The 26,209-nt window shown below is 42.2% G+C and overlaps 1 protein-coding gene across 4 annotated transcripts in view; it reads left to right on the top strand.

Annotated features, from left to right (window-relative positions):
• Positions 1 to 26,209, top strand: part of unc5a (unc-5 netrin receptor A) — a 150,256-nt gene that overhangs the window by 66,439 nt on the left and 57,608 nt on the right. For all 4 annotated transcript variants that reach the window (XM_084942772.1, XM_084942759.1, XM_084942764.1 and 1 more), the window contains exon 2: positions 12,335 to 12,550. In XM_084942772.1, the coding sequence (XP_084798898.1) occupies positions 12,335 to 12,550 (216 nt within the window). The remainder of the gene's footprint in view (positions 1 to 12,334; positions 12,551 to 26,209) is intronic.

Genomic DNA, 26,209 nt, shown 5'->3' with positions numbered 1-26,209 from the left:
CACACAGTAAATGATTTTCAATTTCAGAATGCTGGAAAACAGCCACTGCACAAGTTCAGCATGATAAATTTTTCAAGTGCAATTCGAGTTTACTACAGAACTGAATAATTGCATTTTAAACAAGGTCTCCGAAGGTAAACATGTAGAAATTCTACACCATCGTGTTGATTCAACGTACCTGCTGCTATTCTTTTTTTTTTTTTTTTTTTTTATTAATTTAAATTATAATTGCGCTGATAACTTGAGGGAAGATTGCAGAGACGAAAAAAAGGGGGAGAAAAAAAGGAAATGCTAAAAATTCCAGGCACCTTTTGCACATTGAGAGCTGCTTCCTTGTTATCAGATGGTGCATGTCTTCAGCCCTTATTTGCAGTGAGGTATTATTAGCAGCGTAGCGGCACTGTCCCACCTCATCACATCATCTGTCAGAAGATCATCAGTTGCTGTAACGGCCCAGGAGGAAGTGCCCTGTGTGCTGCTTATCTGGTTCAGGCACAAGGCCCAGTGTGTCTTGTCCTGGCGGATAAGGAAAGGAACTTGGTGTACTTTATTCCAATACTGCTTTGGTTTTGTTATTGTTAAGGTCACATGTTATTTGATCCAGAACTTGACATTCGTGTTCCTCTATTGTTGTCCAAAAAAGTCTATCCCAAAATGATTTGGGTACCAACAAATGTGTATTAGTCTGGAATATAATGAAGTCCCAGACAATGTTATTTCAATAAAATTAGCTAAATCCACCAGTACACATAGTTTATAAGATTATTCTGCTTCTTGTCCTTTTCTATTGCTTGTTTTTGTACAGATTGTTCAATTTTGTCCCTTTAATTTTTTTGAACAGAGTATAGCATCAGGTTAATAAACTTCTTGGATATTGCTGTGGTCAGTTAGGTAGCTGGGAGAGTTGATAATCAGTTTCAACTCCTTTGTTGTTAATGACATTGAAAATGAGACAACACCCAAAATGTGTGTGTGCTACAAAGGTTACACAGGTAGTCCAACCCCTCCAAAATGGTGTATTAATATGTGCCATTGCTAGAAGGTTTTGCTGCGTCTTCCAGCACAGTCTCAAGAGCATGGAGGATATTCTAGGAGACAGCCAGTTACTCTAGGAGAGCTAAACAGGTCCTTAACCCATCAGCAGGACTAAGCACCACCAGAGCCCTACAAAGTGACCTCCAGGAGGCTGCTGGTGTGAATGTCTCTGAGTATACAATCAGAAACAAACTTCATGAGGGTGCCCTGGGGGTCTGACATCCTCTAGTGGGCACTGTGCTCACTTCTCAGCCCGTGGAGCCCAATTAGCATATGCCATCGAATACCAGAATTGGCAGGTTCAGCACTGATGCCAATTTTCACGGGTGAGAGCAGGTTCACCCGGAACACATGTGACAAAAAGGGTCTACATAAGCCGTGGGGAATGGTATCCCTGTAGCATTGTTCAACATGACCATTTGGTGGTGGGACAGTGATGGCTTGTGGAGGCATATCCACAAAGGGATCCACAGACCTCTACAGGCTAGACAACGGCACCCTGACTGCAATTAGGTATCAGGACCCAATGCACCAGCATGGGTTCTGGGTTTCTCTGGGTGTGGGACAATGCCTGCACTAAAAGAATGCAAACATTTCTGGGAGGATGAAGGAACTGATCGACCTGGTGTCCAGGAGATCTTCCTGGACACCATCCGTCGTCTCATTAGGAGCACGCCCCAGAATTGTCAGACATGCCACACAAACTGCTGAGGACCATTTTGAGCTGTGGCACTGTAATTTGATCAAAGTAAGCCTGCCTGACGCATCAGTTTTTCACTTTGATTTACATGGTGTCTGTGAATTCAGCTCTCTGTAGGTTGATCCTTTTTATTTCCATCAAACGATGTGGCACTCTTTCATTCTTAACAGATTACCCAGTCCTTATCAGTGTAGATATCCCATTGAGATCTGATGTGCTGATAAAGCCTTCCTTTATTTGTTTTTTTGAGCAGTATAATAATGTCTAATGTCGTGTGTTTAGGCAAATAAAACATTACAAACCTACTGACATTTTGTATCTTTAAAGCAATTTTTATCAGGTGAAATCACACCTTTATTTTTCTCCAGACAAAGGTGGGAGTTTTGTGTTTAAATTGCATTGTGTAGGCATCACTAGTCGGAGCCTGAAGTAGCTTAAAGCCCACAACATCACATCTGATCTGCAGGGTTAAGGCAGAACAAGCACTGTGCTCAAGTGCGTTACCATCTTTTATCTCCTTTTATTCGAGTTTCATTGTTGTTAAAGCAAAACAAATTAGACTGTCTGGGAGGAAAAACAAGTAGAAACTCCATTTTTAGGAAGCAGTGGTTTCATTTGAATGTGTTGTTGAGCAGCTGGTCGTCAGATTTCTTTTTCTTTTTTTCGTTTTTTAAATTTCCTCCATTTGCAGTTTTTCATTTTTCGCCTCACTGATGGCAAATGTTTCGGTGACTGCGCATCAGCCTACGTCATTATTGTTATTAGTCACCTCTAAGTGTACAGGGTCATACTGCATGTTCTTAGGGCACTATTGCCATCACTCCTAATGTACATGACTAGGTAGGGAGTCACGTACAAATTACATGAGTGATTACCAATGCACAGTTAAAGGCCAAATAAGATGAGTCAGCCTCAAAGAGGAGAATATTCATTTAAGTGAGGAAGCTGAGCTGTCGAGCCAGCTACACTCGCTGGGATTTTGACTGAACCTTATCTGTCTTTTGTCTTTTCTTACATGTGGCTGCTGTCACACACTCGGGGATTCATTTTGTTCACTATTGTTAGCACTTCATTTGTAATATAACTTCCTCAAATTGGCTAAGAAAACTCACATTTTTTTTCTTAGGTAGATTAACCTGAAATGGAATAGACGGTGTGTTCTGAGTAATGAAAGCGGTACTTCTTCCAAAACAGATTTGTATTCATGCATTGCTAAGTCACAGCCGCCAGTGTGTCTTTGCTTTTGGTTGTCATGTCAGGGGGACTGGAAGGAGCTGCCGGAGAGGAGAGACGGAAAAAAAACTTAGAGAATAATCAGAAAGCTGTTCAGGTTGAAATGAGTTTCCCCACTCTGCACGCCGCCGCTGCCTTCGACTGATACCCTAAACACGCGTACAGTTCAGATGCGCTTTGGTTTGCTTTGGGGGAGAAAGTCATATCAGATAACCAACTCTGCCTTTCATTTCTATACAGGTTCACACTTATCTACATAATTCCCAGTTATATTTCTCTTTCAGGTCCAGATCCTCTGGATTTCAGTCTCTGCTGCTTGTGAACATGTGACATTGTGGTAAATGTGTTTGTTTTTATTGACGGTGCCTCTGCCACATGTCTGCATTTCTTGCCGTTAGAACATTCGTTAATCTTGTCATAGTCATGGATTATAGAAGCTGGGAGTTGGCATTTGATGTTCCTCTTTGACTTTCCTCATGTATCTGTGTTTATTGGCTCTTCAAATGAGGGATCAGGGGTGAACAGCCACGCTGGAGGCATGGCTAAAAAGGATAGCAGTTGCTGTCTGTCCACCACTTTGGTGCAAAATGAAATCTCATAACAATTATTGTACAGACTACCATGAAAATTTGTTCAGATATAATGGTGTTCAGAAGACACTGCAAGACCAGCAGTCCTCTGGCCATTGGCACTTGGGATTATTCTTGTTCACAAGGGGTCGCCACAGCAGTTAGCGTAGCCTGTTTGATTTGGCTGATCTTTCTGCACTATTGCCTTTCCTAACGCAAACCCAAAGGAATTCATCTCTTCCCAGGATAAAACTGTGAATCTTTCACTTGTTAGGTAAATGTGTAAACCGCTACACTATGGAAACATTTTTTATTAAGTATATTGTTCCTTTGAATTCCTGTTAGCCATTTGCGCATGCAAAGAAAGAATCAGGCCAATGGTATGACTTGATACCAATATCAGCTCCACACTGCTGATCACCTACTTTAGATCTTCACTTTAGGCCAGGTCATTCATTCTCATGGCTCTGATTCTTAAGCTTTTTCTCTTTATGACCATTTCCTCACATTTTTTATCACTCATTACTAATTAAAAATGAAAGTTGAATTCCTACTACACACCATCAGCCAACTCAACTTAGTTTCACTGCAGGCACTTTCCCCTAGACATCCACACATCACCTGCTGCCACAGTTTGAGAACCGCTGCCATATGTGAACAGTGTTAACTGTGATTCAATGCTTTCTTGCTGGCATAGACTGCATCCGGGAGATAAACTCCCCATTTGTAGTGGCATACTCACCAAGTCACTGTTGTCCTTGATGTCACTCAGCTGTCTGTCCTGCAGTCTCAGTGACTCCTGCTACCCTGTCTTTGACTACATCCTACAACTGTTTTTTACAGAGATTTGTATATAACATTGCTTTTTCATGTGTCCCTACTCGTTATGCTGAACTCACCAAGGATGCAGAGCAGATCAAAATGTGCAATCAGTTTTTTTTTTTTTTTTTAATCTTTCTTTAATGTTTAGTTTAAGAAAGTCTGGGTACTCCTCTACTGTGTGCACATGCATGCCCTGTCCCGTACTGCCAAAAATACAGTCTAAACACTGAGCATGTGCTTCCTCCACCCTAATGGTGAGTCATTAGCAGATCCAGTAGCATAGTGTGTCACCTCTACAAGTGCTGGTGGCATGGCAAATTGGAAAGCTGGCTCTGCCATTGTGTTAAGGTTATTAAAGTTGAACAGGTGATGGTTTGTCTTACCCTCATTATTGATCATATCTTCGTGTTGTGTTCTAATTTTCTGTCTAATGCCGAGGAGCCTCCGAGCTCCGTCACGGTAATTAGATAGAAGTCACCCTCTATTTGTTTCTAACAGGATCTTTACTGGGAAGGTGGTAAATGATGAGATGAGGAGGAGGAAGAGAAATGAATAGGCGGGTTAAGGTGGTTGGTAAGTGTCACAAGGGTGCGTTTAATATAGTTTGTGTCGAAAAGCCCTTGGAAAAACTTTAAGGAGCTTCTGCAGACATCAGCAAGTGTACGCTCTGCGTTTGGTTTGTTGCGTTGCCAACATGGTTTTTTGGACAGACACTAAAGTGATTTTTCTGTGTGTTTTCTGTGAGGACTGGTGCAAGGGCCGCGGAAAGAGAGCACATTTCCATCTAGTTTTAAAAAGGCATTTGCAGTATGAGCGTTGAAACATTTTACATTATAGCAGTTAGTGCCATTTTTCCAGCATCCCAGCCAAGCGTATGTTTAAATCACTAATAAACAAACAAAAACCTTTGGCTCTTAAAGTGAGGGGAGCATTTTTCTAGTATTTTTAGGGGGTCTTGTTGCCTTAGAAGGAAAGGTTAGAGCAATAGAATATTGCTCATATCTTTTCATGAAACGTTTCTATTCTGATCGGCACAAAAGGATCATGAATTAATGCTATAATGAGACTGAATGCCGATGGAAGAATTATGTTCCATCACCTCAGCAGGGTTTGAAGCTGGGTGCTAATACACTTTATTAAGTTTTGTCCTCCAGTAGTCGATGTCGCCATTCTGTATTTATTTTTTTATTCTTAAGTTTATAGTTTGGGATAATTCTGGCACTCTGGCTCACTTTCCTGATTGTTCTGCCCTTGTAAAATTCAGTGTGTGAAACCATTTTAGCTGTAGGCATACCTGGTAATTAAAGGATTAATTTGGTAATCTAAATTGTCTTTTGTCTTTTTCTTCCTCCTCCCTCTCATTATTTCCTAACTTCCATTTCAAAGATTTAAGGCCTCCTTTACTTCTCCGTCTGCGTTTCCATTTCTCCCAATGCCTGCTCCGAGTCCTATAATCAACTTGCTTCTGGATAACCTCGTTTCGGGCTAAGCGCAAGGGGACGACAAATCCGCAAGCGAGCGCGTGCCTCGCATGGCAAAGACTGCGACTGGCTCTGCCCCTCCTGCCAGCGGTGGATGTCTTTACTTCCTTTGAGGATTGTGTGCAGTTATTAAGTCAAATGTGTTTAAATCTCCGTGGCTCTTTTGAGAAACATCATGCACCGAAGTGCCAAACAGGTGAAGCTTTGAAGAATCGGGAGGCATTTTACATTGCGAGTCTTGCTACAGCAAGGCGTTTTGGATGTTCCTCTAAAATGAGCCAAATCTGTCAAGCGTGTCTCGTGTTTGTGCAGACTTTTACAGGAGAGCACTCAGCTTTTTAGTTTTTGAATTTTCCAAAAAATATTCAGTAGTTTCTTTTCATTTTCTTTTTAAAGTACTTGATCTTTGGCCTTTCATTGTTTTCTCAGTTGTATGTTTTGCTTGGTTGAAGTGACCTTTTTACTCCAAACACTGAAAAGCAGTTAGAGATGCTTCTGAATGATGATTTTTTTTTTTCCCCCTGCCTTTTATGCTGTTTCAAGGGAGCTCAAGTAATTTTTCGACATAAATGCTCCAAGAAGAGCACATTTCTACTCACAGTAATGAGGCAACTTGATATTTGCAATGCTCTGCTTTTGAATTACGTATTTTTCAGTTAAAACCAAGGCCTTAATATAAGGTGATGATCAGAAGTTTATTTATTTACTCATTTTCCTACAAAATGGCCAAGTGCTCTCATGCTTAATTTCCTGTGTACTCGAATTTGTAATCAAAGAGGATCGCATACACACATGAGTAGCACACCCAAGTAAGTGCAGTTGCTAAATAATCTTACTGGGAAGTTACAGCCAGCAATGAAATCACTGATATAAGAAGTGACTGTGTGAGAGGCCGATTCAGCCCAAAGACTGTTTGCATTGTGTGCAGAAACATCTGGAAATGAATGGCCACAAAGCATCAGCTGTGGCACTCGAGCAATGAATATGCATGTTTTCGTCTAATTTGGAGACCCTCAGTCCGCTCCGCCAACGGCACTTGCGACAATAAGAACGTGATTTCGGAATCACCACGGGCCTGTTTAAAATCCCAAGCTCTCTCTGCGCGCAGATTTCCACCTCCCAGCTGTGCTGCTCCTTTTTAAGCATCACTTTCAGCCATTTATTCACACACCTTTTGCACAAACTGCACATTTGCAAGGACAAGAAATCTTCGCATCAAGTCGCTCAACTTCCAGCGTGCTCTCACTTACGCTGCGCTCTCAAAATGTCAGCTCTTTTACCCTGACAGAAAACTTAAAATGGTCTCATAGGTTTCGAGGCAAATGCGCCTTTCATGATGGCGTCGCCTTGAAAGGTGAGCTGAAGCGAGGGGAGGTGGGGGGCTGACGCGGGGTGTCGGTGCTAGACAGCACAGAGTTGCTTCCCTGCCTAGATCCACCGCCACCATCGCCACCACCACAACCCCCCGCCGAGGTGTTACTTCAAGGAACAATGACAAGGAAAATTGATAAATAGGAATCAACAAAGCGGAATAAGTAAATGTGTAGGCTCCTGTTCAAAGGTGTAAGGCTCATTAATGGTGTTGTTGTGCACTATATTTACACAACAGCTCCACACTTGTTTTTTCTTTCCCCCCTCCTCCCTTTCCTTCTACTGACAAACTGTTTAATGACAAAACAAGCAAAAGCATTTAATCACATAAACAAAGAGACGCCTGTTTTTTGAGTAATGATGATTTATGTCTCTGGCTTTTGAAGGCACTTCTCAAAGTTGACGATGAGATTGAAGCTTCAGAAGCGCATCTATTATGGAAATGTTCTCTTCGGGAGCACTGTGGGCAGCACGTTATTAGTATCTAGGATGAATATATGCAAACACATGTGCAAGGGCCCGCATCACCGCTATATGCTTAGCATCCAATTTTGTATTCAATTAAGGGTGGGGGTGGGGGGGTTGTAATAACGTCATATGTGGTATGCGTGAGGACAATTTACATATTCATCCTCCTCGAGGCTCATATTCTCCTTCTGTCCTTCATACTCTTATTTATTAATATGGTTTTAAAGCATCTGCATCCTCCTACAACTGATGCTGATGCAAGTTTGGGTTGCAGTAGGTGCCGGTGCTAGTACATGTTTATTTAATGCATGAAAGCAGTTTCTATACTGGTGGATATCTGCTGACAGTAATTGATTGTTTTGCAGACCAACCTTAATGACCAGGGATATTGCATAGTGTGATTTTGCTTTTTAGCATTTCTGTTTTTTTGCATGCATAATTCTGCACCTCTCATTGATTGAAAGACAAAGCTGTTTGTGAGCAGCTTTTTTTTTTTTTTTTTTCGTCTGCTCTTTTGCATTGTTGTGGTCTTTTTTCTTTTTTTTCTTTTTTTTTGCATACATGCACTTTTTGGGGGTTCATATATGTGTCTCGGCTCCAGGATGGCGTGTAAGTGTACAGTATACGGGGAGCACGCATGCTCCTGATACCAAATGTGCCTGTGTTTGTGGTTCGAGTGCTTGTTGAAGCGTGTTTGTCTCATTGAAAAATGTACTCTGAATCCTCAGACATGTGGAGGAGTAAATATTTCTCATCTGGGGACAAACATACATCAGTCAGCCGTGCAGCAGATTATATATGATGGTGGAGGAAGCTTTTTTTCCTCCACCCCCCTATCACCGCACTCATCCCTTCGTTTTCCTGCATTTTCCACTCTCGATGTAAATGCCGTCACGGGCATATAGATAGCATTTCTAACTCGACCTGATCAGCGCTTCTCTTCCCAGAACCATTATGTACATACGTTATGTTTAGAGCGATCACTGAATAAAGACACTCGGTTGTTTAAGAGAGTCCGGAAACCCACTCGTACAAACCCAGGCACTCGGAGGGAAAACATCAACCAACAAAGCGGTCGAGACACATTTGATCTTAGCTTTGCTGTTAATAGCCAAACAAGAAATTGCATAATATTCTGGATTGTAATTTTAATTGAATTAATTTCAGAGGACATCGTAAGGCACTGATGGTGTCATAAAACACTTGTTATAGCTGCTGTTTATCACACTGATGTAAATTATGCCCAGTGATTGCTCAATGATGCTTTACTTCAGGGACCTTGACATGATGTTGGAGAAAAAAAAATGTAATTGGCTCCAAAGGGCATATGATGTGTTGGCGCTGTGAGGGAGAAACACAAAAGAGGGTTATTTCCTCTCCAGCTACGTTTTTCTTTTCCTTTTTTTTTTTTGTTTTGTTGTGTTTTGTTTTGTTTTTTTAGCCGGCTGACATCGCCGTACTGTGTCGCTTTCTGCTTTTCATGTAGATGGAAGCAAAATTTAAAAAGCGGAGCACATCTACAGTATGTTGGGTTTTATTTAGAAAAGAGACGTGAGCTTTCTGTGTATACGAGGGAAAAAAAGAAGCCTGCTCCTGCAAAGTAAATGATACTAGAGTAGAAATCATTATGAAGTATTGAAGATTGTAACGGTCTTGTGTTACCATCAAAGCTGCAAAATCGAATCCTGTGTGATAATATAAAACAAGCATATATAGTTGCAGTCGTTACAGGAATATAATTGTTATTATTATTTCATTTTTTAGATTTTAACATTTATATGTTATAAGTGACGGCATCGTAACAACTTTATCATCTTATCAGCCCCTGACTTGGGAGTTGATGTGGTCAGCAGGACAGATGAGTCATGGGGTCTGTGTGAAGCAAGAAATCTGCCCTGGACATCATGGCTCAGCACACTGACAGCTGGTGCACCCTTGTTGTTGTGTGTGTGCATTTGAGGTTGTGTGTTCTGAATTGTCTCCCAAGAGAAAAGCAGCTGCAGACAAATATCAGGGCAAAACTTGGCGTGTTTCTTTTAAAAACGACAAGAATTTAAAAAAAGAAGAAGAAGAAAGAATCCCCGTTTCTTTACAGGAAAATCTGCAGGAGTCCAAACAGTGGCCTGGCCCCAGGAACTCATCCACCATATTGTAGCAATTAAAACAGTGTCATGGCTATATGATCAACAAGGGAGACATTTAGCGTCCACTGTTTGTTGTTTGCGCGCGTACAGAATGATCTGGCAATGGGCTCGGAAGCATTTCACAATTAACAGCGGCCCGAGCCAATCACACTCAGCGGAATATAATGCAGGGCTGTACGTCTTGATTTGTGCACTGACCCGCAAGAAGTCAGTTAAGTGGCTGATACTCCCTATGTGTGCGAGCGAGCAAGCGCGTGTGCACGTTGACTTTGAAGTATGTTGTGTCGTGACAATAATCTAAGCCAATTTACTACGCATCAGCCCTCCATTATGGGTTTGACATAAAGCGGTGCGTGACTTGAATTCTCTTCCATAAAATGACAATTTGCTTCTCAAAAGAAATTACGTGTTTAACCTCATTAACCTAAAGCACATGCACTAAAACGGAAGGCTAACCGCCCTCCCTTGCACCCCTTGTGACACACTCAAAAACACAAATTGGCAACATCATCAAAAGTTGAGAGTTCGCTCTGAATGTGACCCCTTGCAAATGGGAAGTCAGTGGCGAGTTAACATCGGGAGTTCGTCGAGTCATTTCACAACTTGTCAGCCTTCTCGGGTGGCTTCGGTTTCACTCTGTTTCAATATCATCTGTCCTCTATGAGATGATTAACCTGGCAGGTGCGAGGTGAGTCTCGCCTACTGTTTTAGTGAGCTGTCGTCCTCGGTCTGCAGGGAGTACAGGGGGGTCAGCCCAGCCGGCTAATGGCCGTAGTCACAAAGCTGGAATCAGGCCCACTTGAAGAACCGGCCATCATTAGGAACAACACATTTTCAAACAGCCTGACCTGCCGGGCCCACGCTGTTTATTAGCAAAGTTTTTGGCTCTCCTTTAAAGCAATTATATTCTCCATTCAAGATGAACTGTGGCCTAAACGTACACTCGCATGCGCAGTCAGTAATGTCAGGCGCTCGAATAGAAAGCTCTTTTTTTTCCTCTGCAAATGCATGCAATAAGAAAATGTGTTCGGAAAATGAGGAAAACGGGGAAAATGGCAACGTGTCAGCAAGTGATGTATGTCGTTCATTGGACACAGAACATTTAGTTTTCATTAAGAGTTAAACATGTACACGCAACATTAATGGGGTTCAGTGACAGCAGCAGCGCCGCGCCTCACTGTATCTCATCCTGATAAATTAGCAACTCAGCACACAGGGGTACAAGGGAAAGAAAGGGAGAAGAAAGAGAGACATTAATATAATGTGTAGTGGGGGAGGAACTGACAGATAATGTCTTCATCTGAAGATTGGTATTTATGATGCAATGTAATATTATCCCTGACCCGGGCATCGGCAAGCTGTAAGGATGAACAAAGGCCGGGCGAGGGAGGACGACAGGAGTGGGGGTGGGAGAGAGAGGTCAGCACGAGTGCTGGCGTTTTCATTGTGTGAGATGTGGACCGCCGTCCTCTCCCTCCGCGCAGGGAGTGATGGAGAAGGTTGTTAATTCCTGGTTTGTCAGCCATATTGGATTCAGGGCAGTAAATTAATATCGCACTCCTTTTAGAGGGGTTTTATTTTGGGATTTACCGGTCTCCCTTGAGTGTCGGTGGTGTAAAGAGGTTATTTCCCTCTTTCTACTCCGTTCTGTGTCCTCTCGCTATCTCTCGCGTAAGGCTAATATGTTTAGAGAGAGCGAGAAAGTGTGTTCATGGAGGAAGGATGTGTGCGCTGCAGGCTCTTTTGTGTCACTCAGCATTTGGATAGCACATTTTTCAGCGAGTAGTCTGCCGTAAATTGTGGCATCATCCGAGCAAGGACAGCTCCGTATCTCCGAGGTGTTTCTCTCCCCCTCCCGCCTCCTTCCTTTACATGTCATTTATATGTCATGTGAGATTTTAAAGGAATGAAAAGACATCTACTGGATATAAGAAGTGATTTTAAGTTAACAGGCTGTTTAGCTGTCAGTCATCAACCTTCCCTGCCTCGTGCCCTGTCGTGTTTAATGTGGGTAGAGTTAGAGTCCCGGTTGAAGAACCATATAACACAGTGTGAAGTGGCCTAGTCGTTGAGATGGGGATTTATGGCTGCTGGTCCATCAGTGGTGATGTTAAAGGGCTGTGATTAAGAGCTGGAGTAAAGACATGGACTTTGCTATCCCCGCGACCCAGCCAAGAGTACGCGAGGCCGATCTCCGTCACTGCCAACTGTGCTCCACGCAGCTCCGTCTCTCTTTTTTTGCTCTTTGTCCATCTGTCTCTCTCTGTCTTCTTCTGCCTCGTTCGTGTGCATATGTATGAGCTCAAATTCACCAAGGACTCCCAATCCCTGCATTAGATATTTTCTTGCGTTTTCGCTCACCAGTCAAGCAGTCACAACAACGAAGTACGACAAGGTTCAGCTCCTGCTTTCATGACAACTTGAAATACTTTGAGAGCTTTTCTTTTTCACTTTTATTTGACATCTCTCTGAATATCTTTTTCTCCCCCTTCCTCCTCTTTATCCTCCAAGGTTCTGAGCACGCTGCCACGGCGACGCTTCCCGCCGCCTTCTCGGACCTGTTACCTCACTTCCTGGTAGAGCCGGAGGACGAGTACATCGTAAAGAACAAGCCGGTGACTCTGACCTGCCGCTCCACCCCGGCGACGCAGATCTACTTCAAGTGCAACGGCGAGTGGGTTCACCAAGATGACCACTTGATTGAACGGACCGTTGACCCAGCAACAGGTACACCAGACGCAAAATCTGTGAACCACATAGATAACCAATTGTCACTGAATTTTGCCTCTATTGGGACTCCTTCTGTGCAGTGTTTCAACCCAGATATGAGCCAGTTTTCTTTTTCTTTTTTTTTTTGCATTTTGTCTGCTACAGATGTATGACATGTGCAACTTCATAGAATCATTATGTAAAGTGTTTGTGTGCTGAAACCTGGATTTGCAATTTGCCAGTGATTACTGTGCTCCATCGGGCTCTTGGCTCATCCTCCAGCCTATTTAGCCTGCCAGTCTCATAATAAGCACATTGGTTTCAGTCTCAGAAATCTTCTCGATCACCTTGGAGACCTGTTTGTTTTTCTCTCCGTTGTGCTGCAGTCCCCCGCCTCCACCATCAGTGTCATAAACATGTATGACACTGATGTGGTGTGATTCAGCAGCGATCTGCAAAATTCAAACCACTCATTTACAGCCTGACAACTGATTGGGAATGAGAAACGTGGCCGTGACAGGTTTTTCTGGGGGTGGGTGGTTGGGGGGGGGGTACACGTGCACACAGGCACTTGTGGCTGGCTGTACATAGCAAAGCCATGTTTGAAAAGCGGATGAAGTGCAACAACTGAGAGATGCATGAAAAGATAGGCACATCAGTCGGCTTCTTCACACAGACACAAAGGGAATTCAGGAAACTCTGAAGAGAAATTTAATCAGAAATATATTAATTCATATGCAAACACTGCCGCTTTGTTTTAAGATGAAGAGCTCACAGTTTTAACGTTTTATCCATCTGGGCTACAGGGTTCGGAATTAACATTCAGCACCTCGGCAAATGTAGGCACAAAAAAAGGCATGCTTATCTAACTTTAAGTGTCTAGATATCAATTCAGCCTGAAACTTCGGTAGGTGAGGACGTCTGATCTAGTCTCCAAAATTTTCCCACAACGAGGCTTTGATTGGTGTACGTGCAGGCCTGTCCCTTCCCGTTCTGCTCTTTTCTTTTTTTCTTAATAAAACAAATCTCCTGTTTTTGTTTTCTAATGATCTCTTCTAACGTGAGCATCTTTGAGAAATGTTTGGTGATTTTAAACTTCAAATTCTCCCAGGTACACAGCTTGTTTATAGCTCTTCCTGTTGTGTCTCACAACCTCGCTGTCACTCACACGCCGTCTGTGGATGGCGGGCTGTTTTGGCTTCTTCTGTTTTTTCTTTTTGGCATCAGGGTCTTTAAATAATGGCAACAAAACAAAAAGTATGAAAAGTTGATTGTAGTTCTTTGCTGAAAATGGGAGGGGAAAAAATGAGCACACAAGGGAGCGCTTGTGTGATTTGCATCATAGAAATTCTCAGCGAGTCAACAGTGATAAAATTTGATTTCCCTTCTTGTGTTAACAGCTCTGCTCTCGCAGTTTGGTACAGTTGTTAATCGGAGTGATACGAATGAAAGTGCTTTAAAAAGGGCTTCTTTTTTTAGTTTGTCAAATAAATGGTCAACATCTACTAGCCACGGGTGAATGCAAACACTTAGCAAGCCGTGACGTGCAGCGGTTTTACTGCTATTCTGTAAACAAACTTCATAATGTCGCAGCCAATAACTGTCCAATAATCTCCTTTTAAAAACATTATTAATGAAAATGAAAAAATCAGAGAAACCTGGCCGCAGATTTCTCTCACGTGTGCACTGGTTTCTTTGCAGCTCCTTACTGGCACACGTGCTCGTGACAAAAGAAAGTAGAAAAAGGAAAAGTGTGGCAGCAGTGCAGCTGGCAGAAGAAGAGATAATTAATTAGAATAATTACACGAAAATTGCGACTGAAATTGAAATTAACACGAGCGCTCTAGAAACTTTTAAAGTGGCCTCTAGCTTTTGATCACTTTGAAATTCAGTGTTACACTCCCTGGTTATCGCGTCTTTTGTCGCTATCCTTCCATTCATCCGTCCACCCCACTAAATGCTTTTCCAGTGAGGTTGACGTGGGGCTGGAGTTTAGCCCAGCTGGACAAACAGTCCTATGCGCTCAGACAATCGGCCAATTACAAATGATCAGTTAATTTAACTTGTTATTCTTTAGTAAAGCCACTGGGCCAGCGTCTTTAAACAACATAGTTAAAATAAGTATTCATGTAAGCAATGTTCCTGGTTACCTGTATAACCTTGGGTTTCTCTGTTTAATTTATGGTCCGTCCACACTGCATTTCAGACCGTCTGAAACCCCCGCCTGCCAGCCCTCTCAGACGTCTGATAAGTGATGTCTCTTTAGCTTATTTTAACTCGGTGTCTGACTGGATGGGTTGTCAGAAAATGTGTTATCACTATTTTTACACAATATCTGCTCCTGTTTCTCCCTTCCAATTTATAATGGCTGTTCTTTTTCCCTCCCCCGTCCACTTTTATAAGAGCTAGAAAAACACAGTTGATCTCAGATCCGTTTTGAACAGTGCGTCTTAAGTTGAGTGACCTGTTTATTTAAATAGACACGCTGATTGGATGATGTACAGACGCTGATATGCAGCGAGCACCGGGTGACGTTGTGGAGGCTGCTCCTTAACTTCGATCTGCGGGATATGAATAGTTTTGTCAATAGCTAAAAAGAACATGACGTGCCCCATAAACTGCTGACTTTATGGGGAACAACATTACTAATGCGATGTTGCTCTGCCAACGTTTAATGATGATGGACCATTTGCCATGTCGTTATGAGCCGTTATAGTTGGCATTTATTTGTCTATGAAACAAATCCGTCGTGCTGGGTGCCACAGACCCCCCGCAGCAAGCGAGGGTCTCAGTCTTTAGAAACCCTGTGAAGTTCCAAGGCTTCCTCGCAGCTCCGAATATCAGTCTGCAGTCCCGCTGCCTTTGATGAGGGATGTTTCATATGTGGAGCTGTGCAGTTATGAAGGACGCGTGGTTGTCCAGAGGTACGGCTGCTCCAAGGTACCTGCATCGATCTCTCAAACACTTGTGCTGTTTAATGTCAGCACTGCCCCGAGGAGTTTACTGATGGCTCCGTCTAATCCCACTTCTTGCAAGAAATGTGTATGGTGCACACATCAAACAGTGGTAAAGTGTGCGTGCATGTGTGTGTGTGTGTATGTAGCACAGGCTTGTCAGGTTGTTCTTACCCTGGATGTCACACTCACATCGGACTCTAAACTCGTACCTGTTGCCAAGCAACCAGGACTTCTGTCACACCAGAAGCTGCCCGATATCAACATCCTGCCTTAAGGAGGGAGGAATGAGGAGTTTGGACTTGTATCCAACTTGAAAAAAATTGATTGACAATTTATACCTGGTGGAGCAGGGGGAAAAATCACCTTGTCAAAATAACACATTTCTTCGAGAGAAATTTTGAACATTTTTCTGCGTGATTGCAGTTTCTCCTGCCCGTGTTTTGTACCCAGTGCTTTTGCTATTAAGAAGGCCAGAGATGTAAATGGTCACATGATCAGCTAAAAGCTGTCAGAGTTATCAGCCTCGGTTTAAGCTGATTAGCATTCTTGTCAAGGGTCCTCCTTTCTTTTCTTATGCAAATGAAAAGGATGCTCTTAATTGCAACAATAAATTAATAGAAATTGCACGCAAACACATCAAAATCAAGAGTCACTGTCGGAGATGTTGTGCAGATTTATTGCTTATTGTCCTCTATTCAGACGGGCTTTTTCTCCCAGTCTTTGATGGATAAGTGGCTGTTCAACAATGAGGCACACATGCAGTTTGAAGTTTTGATTGTGAAAGAAGCAGCAGGCCCGCTGTCGTGGTCTGCACTGTCCGTCGATTTTTCTCCATTCTTTTCTCATGTTTTCGTGCCTCCCTTGTATACTTTGACAGCATGCACAGTGTTGACCACCGATTTGGACTCTTTGATGTATTTATTTATTTTGTTAGCATCAGTGTTGTGTCCTGGTTGCACACGTGTGCACCTGTGTACACACTCAAAAAGCATGCAGGCTTCTAAGGGTCTCCTCTGCAAACATTTCATATCATTTTATATCATGAGCTGTAATTGAACATTTTAATCAGCTGCCTCTCCAGCGAGTCCTGTTGGACTGCAGCTGGTAGAAGCTGGTTGCTGTGCTGTGCAGGCTCGGTGAGATCTGAGTAGTTTATGTGAAGCAGTTCTTTACCTGCTGGAGATTCTGGTCATAAAGGGAACGGAGGCTCAAGCGTCTGAAAATAAGAGTGAGGGGATTGTCCGCTAATATGTCAGTTGTTAAAGATGTCATTCTCTCACATCAGCAGAGAAAAAAAATATGTGTTGGTGTGAGTTTGTGTGGTCAGCAACTCTTCCTGTTATATTTTGAAGGATTACTGCATTTCTTGCTGCTTTATCGTCCCCTCTAGTTTACCTGTGCTTCATTATTACCGCACATCCATCTCTGAGCCTTCCCTCCACATTTTCCCCCACACCTTTGATTCTCCGTTTGGTAATTATTTTTCCTAGTTTGGCTTTGCCGGCTTTTTCCTGCCTTTTTCTTTCACTGAAGAACCTTTCGTTAATCTCCAGCACTTGCCTGCCTGAAAAACCACCACCAGTGATATTGGTACAAAAATAAATGAAAGGTAATAATTAAGCTGTTTGTCAGCAAAAGTGTGAAAAATTTATTATTCATTAACCAAGAAAAACACCTCCACCTCCACCCCCACCCCCAAATGTTTCTGAGCCCGTTTGAGTATTTTGGAAAAGGTTTTAATCGGCAGTGAAACTTATCAGGGTGAAATTAGAGTTAAAACTTAACCTTACTTATTATTGGAGTTTCACTCAGAGCCCTACTGAAACCTTTTTGCAGCATGCTCTGGCTAAGACATGCAGACTTAACAACTTAAAGACTTGACTATATATATAACTAATAATAGAGTTATAACACATTGATAGGCAATAATAGTGTTTGTTATATGGTGTCATTAAGTCCATACAAATAAGTCAAATCTGAAACAATATCTTCTCAATAGCAACTGAGCATTTTAAACTAGCACATTAAATTAAAAGCTAGAAGAGACGGTGCCTGCTTTCTGCAGCAGCGATTTGAACGTGCAGAGACGGGAAGAGAGAGATAACATTTTCCAAAGTTTGAGCAACTGTGGGAGGTTTGAGGCACGTGGAGCCGCGTGCAGAAAGAAGAGATAAGGTTGGATTGCACCAAAAACAATTTGTGTTACAGCTCTAAATCTATTAAACTGGAGAGCAATTCTTATTTGCCAAACATGACGGAGCAACATGATTACATTCTGTGCACTAGCATGTCAATTTGACTCAACAGTTTTTTTTATACCTTTTTCTAATGTTGCAAATCATTAAGTAAGCTCTATATTGCAATATTGGACTACAACAAGTTGTGATTTACTGTCATCGCTTGATGTCATTGTAAGGTATCACTAGATTATGTCATATATTGATACCGCGGACCTATCCTAGTACTACAGACCTGCATTTGTGGAATACGGGCAAAACAGTGAGCACCAGGTTGTGTGACATAAGTTAAGTTGAAGCAGACTGCTTGTTCTGAGCATGTCTGTTCACCGAGGCAGTCAAAGCATTGAAGCAACCTGCCGTTGTCTGCTGTGATTACCGTGGAGTGAACATCAAGGGATTCCCTCAGTCCTAATCGCTTTTGGTCATGCTGTTGTTCCTAAAGAATATCAAATGGGAAAACAAAACTGATCAAAGCGAGCCCAAGAAGTGATCGATGAATCCTTCACCTTCACGCAGCCGAACGGAGCTGCAGAAGGAATACGGGATACGTGGCTGTTTCTGACACGAGCTGGTCTGACCCAGCGCAGCAGAGGTAATATTCAGCAAACTCCAAACATGGTCGGTCCCAGCGCTCAGACAAACGTCAAAGCAACTGGAAGGGTTTAAATTAATAACTGACCCAGGTCTGACGTGCCGGCATGTTTCAGTCAGACCGCTCAGTATCCAGGCTCGGGCTGTAGAAAACATGACATGTGGATAACTGTCTACGGGAGATGTGACCTCTGCCCTCATCAGACAGGTCTGCTTATTGAATCTGATTCAGAGCAGGAAAGACAAAAGAAGCGCTCGGCCCGACGCTGTGCTGTTTAGTTACAGTTAGACTTGCTCACGCACCTTTGTGTTTCATAACACACGTACACGGAGCTGCTTTCAGAAACTCCTTTGAACATGGAAAAGAGAAGAGATGTCACAATTTGTCCTTCCTCTCTTGGTTTCAGTGTCCAGTATCGATCCGTCCTCAAGTCTATGGGTTCTCATTACCTGTCCTCAGTAACTTATCTCAATTGTTATGGATGTGACTGCTTCCGAAGCCTCGGACAGCTCTGCGTCTTTCCCAGGTCGGCGAGAGGAGACGTCTGGCGAGTCCTAATAAAGACATATCCCCTCTGAACAAATCAATGCTGACAGTGTGTTTGCATAGATTAGGAGATTCTCCCACTCTATGATTTCTCATCAGATGCATGATGAGGAGAAGGGAGATTGGCATTTGAGCGGAGGCTTGTTGTATGGGGCCAGGCTGATTTGATTGTGTTTGCATTTCATCTGCCAGCATTGATGGAAACGATTTTGATCCACGCTCCGCGTTGTCACCCAGCAGCAGACCCTCTCAGGTGGAAAATACATGCATTTCACATTCCTATTTCAATAAACCTCTGCAACCGCCTTATAAAGATGGGAGATTATATTTTCTTTGTTGATTGAACCGGATGTCGACAAGGCTCCTGAAAATGAAAGGAGAACATGATGGAGAAAATAGCAAACACTTTCTTTGTACTTTTTGAAATAGTTTATCGTTGAGTCATACGCACGATATTAATAAACTAATATTCTCTTTTTATAACACCGCAAATCATTTAAAAGGCCTTTAGAAAGGGACTATAGCCCATCCCTAAGAGGGTTTATCAGCATCTGCTCTTGTCCTCTGTCAATCCTTTGAAGTCTAAATACCGCATATGACGTAGTCGGTAAATCTTTTAAAACCATCTACCAGTTTTGGAAAATAACTAATAATGTTATGACAATACAGGGCTAGCCCCTGATGCAAACCTGAGAGGATTCATTTGTATAAAATATGTTGGGGGGGGGGAGGTTTGTTTGGTTTTTGGTTTTTTTGACTCACTCCATTGGATTGTGATGTGATGACATATTTAATTTCTGATCTGAGGGGGAGATAAGCTAGGCTAAGCCTAAATGACCTGTAACCTTTATTTTAATACCTGAATACTTATCTGTGGTATTAAAGCAGCCAATTGCCTCCCTAACACCAGCTCCCACCCACTCTCCATGTCTGTGTAATACACATTTTCTTTTCTTTATTCCCTCACATCTGTATAGGTCAACATCACGGATGCCTTAGAGGAGACAAGCTCCTTTTACACAAATGGCATTTATTTGAAAGCGGTAACGAGCAGGCTGTCATTTCAGCGTTGTCAAAATTCGGGTGAAATCAGGACAAAGGTGTCCCAGTGGTGCTGGGGCCACACAAAAGTGATTAAACGTGATCTTTAACAGAATATCGAAGAACAGTCCCGTTGCAGTTTAAGCAAAGCCTGATTGGTCCGTGAGCCAGGATCTAATGAACAGAAGGAAATAAGAGAATCAGTGGGGAAGAAGACAATATAGTCCTAAATGAACAAAATGGCCTTGTACCACCTGCTAAGCATCGATCAGTAGCCAAGGGGACTAATTGATAATGCATTATTAGCTGCTTCCACATAATGGGACTTGTATTTCATCCTGCCCTTGATTGCAGGACGGAGGGGAAAGGATTTGGCAATGAAGCACTGAAAAACAGATGGCAAGGTGAATTGTTCCCGTGACACATCTGCCAGTGTGTTCTATTAGACTTCTCAGGCAGGTCAGCCTGAGCGAGTGCGAGCGTGGACGTGTTTATGTGCAGGGAAGCAGACCTTTTTCAAAGCACAGCAACACAGCACAGAGTGAGAGGGCAGTCAAAGTGGATTTAATTGAAGCCTGTGTTTGTCTGGCCTTGAGACAACTGCAAGTGTGTTTGCAGCAGTCAGAGTAAAGTGTGGCAGGCTGAATTAAAAACCAGCCAGCTGTGCTGATTGATCCCACCAATAAAATCATACAAGGGGCCGCTCTCTCCAACTTTGTGTAAGTAGTAGTGGGGGGGGGGGTTCTTAAGTTTCAAATTTGGTTGGGTCTGTTTCTTTTGAAGTTGGTCTTGACATGTAGGAATAATAAATTTCAAAATTAACTGCAATTAGTGGAACAAAAGTGGGGAAAAAAAAGATAATTACCATTTGTCAAACAACAACACCACTGTTCCAATCTCCCACACGCACAGCCTTTGTCCTCCCACCAAAACATATCCCACGTCAGCTCAGCGCCATGCTTTCTCTAAAGTAATTTTGCATTTGTCAGTCTCACAAAAGCTGTGCCCTTGGTGGAAGTTGGAATGCATTCAGCAGTCTTAGTGCTTCGTTCGTTTTAGAGCGGTTAAAGTTATTTATTTATGCCGTCTGGTAAAGATAGACATGTTATCAATACAGTCCTTCAAGCTCGCATTTGTGCATGGAGTTTTTGTTTTGTTTTGGGGTTTTTTTAAAAAAGAGAAATCTCTTGTTATGGCCAGTTCCTCATTTTGAAATGGAAATGCACTGCTGGATATTTTCTCTTGGTCTGGGTGTGTTAAGTAATTTATCCTTCTGAATGCTTAAGAAAAGGCATTTAAAATGCATTTTCAAAGGCTCTCGGTACCTTTGTGGAAAGCAGCTAGGTTCTGAGAGCTAAATGGAAATATTGGCTTGGATCCTTCTTAACTACTTCTGAGCTTTTCCTGCCCTAACCAAGACATCTGGATAAAATGTGCTTTGTATGCTGCAGCACATGCATTACCCAGACCACTCGCACTTCCCTTGTGCCAAGCAAATAGAGGCCAAAGTTGCAAATGTGCTTAGATTCCATAATGTACCTCAGAACTGGACAGAGAGGAGCTGGTAAACTCCATCCATGTCCTGGTGGTTTGGTGTTCAGCAGTAAAGTTTCGCATTTATATATTTATTTTTGCTACTGTAATGTAATTTTATCTCTCAACTTACCTCTGCAGCCTTTGGAAAATGAAAAGCGCTAGTGTTATGCTGACAGAGGGAGACAGAGTGGGAGTTTGCAGTGTCAATCAGCATCTGCTTTGCTCAGATTCATTTAAAAATAGTGGAGCTGCAGGTGTAGTGAGCTTGACAGCTAAATAGTCCTCAGAGATTTTTGATAGGCAGAGGAACTCTGTGGCTGGGAAGTTAATGCTTTGTGTGCTTGGCCCCGAGGAGACTTTCACTATAGGTATTTTACACAGTCCTCAAACAAACATCAAGTCGCAGCTTTTCTCCTTTTTAAACTAAAAGCTGCGGGGTGTCCCGGGTATGGGATAGTGGTGCCGTAGTGAAAGGACTGTTTTGTGCAGCGAGGGGAAGAAGAATAGCTTCAATTTTGTCATGAAGTGCTGCGTAAAATATGAGTGGGAGAGGAGAAAGAAAGTGTCACAAATAGGTATTTCAATGGAGGTGGGATGGTGCTTTTACAAGCAAAGACATCTAAATCTGTCTAGTGTGTATTGTGCTTTAAGAATTTATTTACTCTAAAGCATTAAGTAAACCTACAGTGCATCGTCTGTGTACTTTTTATAGAGGCTGTTGGACTTTAGGTCGGGTGGGTGACAGAGTGAAAAACAAGCAGGCAAACGTTTTCTCCCTCGCGTTTCGGGAAATAAAAACTGGAGTCGGCAGTCAGCGTTTTCCTGCCCACATGTAACACTTCTAGACTCTGTGTTTGCGGTCAGCGTGCTGACCACACGACACGGGACAAAAAGAGGAATGCTGAAAAAGAGCGTCTGAGGAAACCATTGCATTGAAGCAGGTGTTCAATGAGGCATGCTGACAACAACAGGAGCAGACGTCCCAGTCTGGGAGCCATCAGGAAGCAATCTTGAGGATTTTATGTGATTCAAATGAATAATTCATTTGTGTTGTTTTAGCGTTTTTTCTTCTGAAGATGGTTTTTCTCTTCCTGCGTCTTTCGAGAGATTTCGGAGCGACGTGTATTTAAAGAGCACTCAAAAGCCAATTACTTTATTATTTAGAGAATTATTCAAATTATTTGTTCATAAATTGGGGGGAGGGAAAAAATGTCTTGCAAGACGGCCCATCACTTCCTCCTTAACATTTGGTTCGCTTCGGTTGTTTTGTGCATCTGTGCTTCATGTCTGCATATTATCCCAACACCACCTTCATAACATCTGCTACCTCTGGTATTAAACAAGGCTCAGGAGGTCCACTCTGTGTTTTCACCCCAGTTTTTTTTTATTTTTCAGCGTCAGGTTATTTATAAAGTTCACAATTCGCTTTCTTGCATCCGCAGCATTAATAATTAAAGCAGTTGGTTTCGAACAAAGAAATCAATATTTAAAGGCTCACTCCGTGCTCGGTCTGCAGCGCTTCATCCCCTCATGCGTCGCATTATACTTGATTGTGGACTCAACAACGCGCTTCGTGTTGGAATGAGAGCCTTGTAAGCTCAGCATCATGTGACCGCTGTGGTAGTTGGAGGGGATTTAAACAGATTACACACTGAGGCTGTGAACAGTTTCCAGGTTTAAGTCGGAGCTTCCATTTCTCTCACTACAGGAAATATATGCTCAGACTTTTTTTTTTACCACCTCCCCATTTTTCCTCACAAAAAAGGGCAAAACACCAAGAACTCTTAAAAGTGCATAAAACCTAAATAAATAAAATTTCAAATAGGTTAGGTGTGGAGCAGACCAGTGGAAGTCTGCTTCTGGTGGTGGACACGCTGTAATGCAGCAGAAGGGTTGGTATATAGGTCTGTACAGCTCTGTACTAGGGCTGCCACGATTAGTCGACTAGTCACGATTACGTCGACTATCAAAATCGTCGACGATTGATTTAATAGTTGACGGGTCGTTTGAAGCTTTGTAAGATCACAAAAGACGCGGGAATAAGTAGTAGAATTTAAGAGTGTAATAACGGACTGAAACAGAAGATGGCAGCACTGCATGTACAAGGATGCCAGCTGCCGTTAAACCGCGAAGAAGAAGAAGCTGTGTCCCATAATTCATAGCGCAGCCCAGCTCAGTTTCCAACAATAGCAGCAGCTAGTTAGATTTAATATTATTCTTATTACTCTTTCTGGGTCACAAAATAAACGTTTAACATATTTTCAGGCGAGAATGTAGCTGTGCAAACCTCAAATATCTGCTCAGTTTATCAAGACACCACAAAAGCGCTCCGACGTTTTCGGAGACGTCTGTTACCCACTAGCTCGATAGCTAGCCGGGGGCAAGGCTCACTAGAGCCCGTGAGAACACCGGACTCCCGGCAAATCCTTTTCAAACCCACTGCCGTCTTTCGCTACTCAGGTTAAACATATATAAGTCACTTAGATAACTTTAAAAAATTTATTGTTTGGCCTTTTTTAGTATTTTATTTGTTCCTGAGTAAATCAGTTTGGCTGAAATTAAAGTTATAGTTTTTACACAGCTGAATAAACGTCAAGCAAACAACTTGATTATTAGAAGTGTGAGATGCTTGAGAATATACTCCGGTGTCCCGTTATATTTTAGATAGCAAGGAGTTTATTAAACTTCACCGAAACAATCTGCAAATTTCATTAAAATTTAATAAACTATCATCTTGTCTTTATTTTTAGTTAGCACATACCTTAAACACTTAAAGCTGTAAGCTAATAATAGTTATATAAGAGCAGATGGATGCATGATCTGATTAGTCGACTAATCGCAAAAATAATCGGTGACTAGTCGACTATCAAAATAATCGTTTGTGGCAGCCCTACTCTGTACCAGTCCCTGATTACACCTTTGGTCTCTTTGTCTCTATTTGCCTCCAACCTGAGACAAGAATTGGCTTGAAGTCACACGGCCCATCGTTGTAACCCTATTGACTGATGTATATCTTGATGCATATGATTGTTCTTATTTTTTTGTATTATATTTTATGACTACTGAAGACCCCAATCCAGAACTCATGGATTCGTGGATATAGTGGACGATATGCAGAGAGTTGGTGTGACTGAGATCGAGGCAGGTGATCCACTGTGACGACCCCTGAAGGAACCGTAAGAAGAAGGCCTTTGGTGGACTTTTGTTTTCTGCATTCTCAGTTCCTTCCCCATTCCTCTTGAGAGAAGGTGAACCCTTACCCCTTGTTGTTTTCATTGCTGTGAGGCTCCCTCATACATCCTATTTCAGCTGCTGTTCTCTGGTGCTCTTGTAACACGGAGAAAGGTTAGTAAGAGTTGAGGCTATTATTTGCACCATACGTCTTGAGGCAAAATTGATTCTGTGACAGTTATGTATATCCAACATGGCACAATGTTGACACTCACTCTCCAGTGTTTTCCCCAGTGCTTCACTCCTGGTTTTCATGCCAGATGTGATATAATAATAAATGGTTAATGTATCATTTCTTAAAAGCACAGTGCACTCTGGCTTTTGTCTCGACTTAGCTGATTGCCATATGTGAACATTTGGCCAGGACCAGAATTGAGTTTGTGGTTTTAATCAAATGTCATTGCTAAAATATTTACAGTTTCTAAAGGATTATGTTGCACATTCAGTGCCCTTTTCCCTTCTTTCTTTTTTTTCCAAATAATTAACCACTTTTAATTACTGAATAAATTACTTGGTATTCACCAGAGAATTTTCCTGCCTGACAGCCTTTTTTTAATGTCACCAAAACTGTCATTATTCAGCTTTTGGCTCCATTACTGGCACAAAGATAAAGAGAAACCGTCATGTGTAAATTAATAATATGGTTCTGTTTAAATGTCTGATGCCACATCTGTAGTATATGATGTGAATTTTAAGTGGAATTGCAACTGTTGTTATTAGGAGTTTTTCCTATAATTCCTGTCAGATTTCTCAGTCCTGAATTTGTCTTTTTTGCCTGAGAATGCAAATCCATCCATTACATCCATGCATTTAGGAATGTAGACATGGGCAAACCGATCAGAATAAGGAAGGAACGCTATATAGACTGGCTGTTGAGCTACAAAACCATCTCTAGGGCTTAAAAAAAGAGGAAATATCCATTGAGCAGGGATGAATGCTTCAAGGTGATTGAAGGCAATCAGGCAATTGATGGAAACTGATGCAAAAGAGCACACAACACTTCAAACCTTGAAGCAGATGGGCTACGGCTGCAGAAGACCACATCAGGCCTCACTCCTGTAAGCTAAGAACAGGAAACTGAAGCTACAATTTGTACAGGCTCACCAAAATTAGAAAACAGATTGGAAAATTGGAAAAAGTTGCCTGACCTGGTGAGTACTGATTTCTGATAAATACTACCAGCTGGAAAGCACATCATGTCACAAAGCTCAAATAATCTCAAACTGGTTTTGAACAAAACAATGAGTTCATTGTGCTCAAATGGCCTTGACAGTCACCAGATCTTAATCCAATAGAGTACCTTTGGGATGTGGTGGAACAGTAGAGTCACATCATGGATGTTAAATCAATAAATCTGCAGCAGCTGTGCGATGCTGTCATGTCAATATTGACCAAAATCTCTGAGGAACGTTTCCAGCACCTTGTTCAATGCCGTGAAGACTTACAGCAGTACTGAAGGCAAAAAGGGGTCCAACCCAGTACTAGGAAGGTGTACTTAATGAAGTGGTTGGTGAGTGTGTGTATAAGCTTTCTA

The sequence above is a fragment of the Perissodus microlepis genome, chromosome 2, assembly GCF_051167445.1.
Source record: "Perissodus microlepis isolate ML-2025 ecotype Zambia chromosome 2, ASM5116744v1, whole genome shotgun sequence".
Classification (NCBI taxonomy): Eukaryota; Metazoa; Chordata; class Actinopteri; order Cichliformes; family Cichlidae; genus Perissodus; species Perissodus microlepis.
This window is presented reverse-complemented; position numbering and strand designations above follow the sequence as displayed.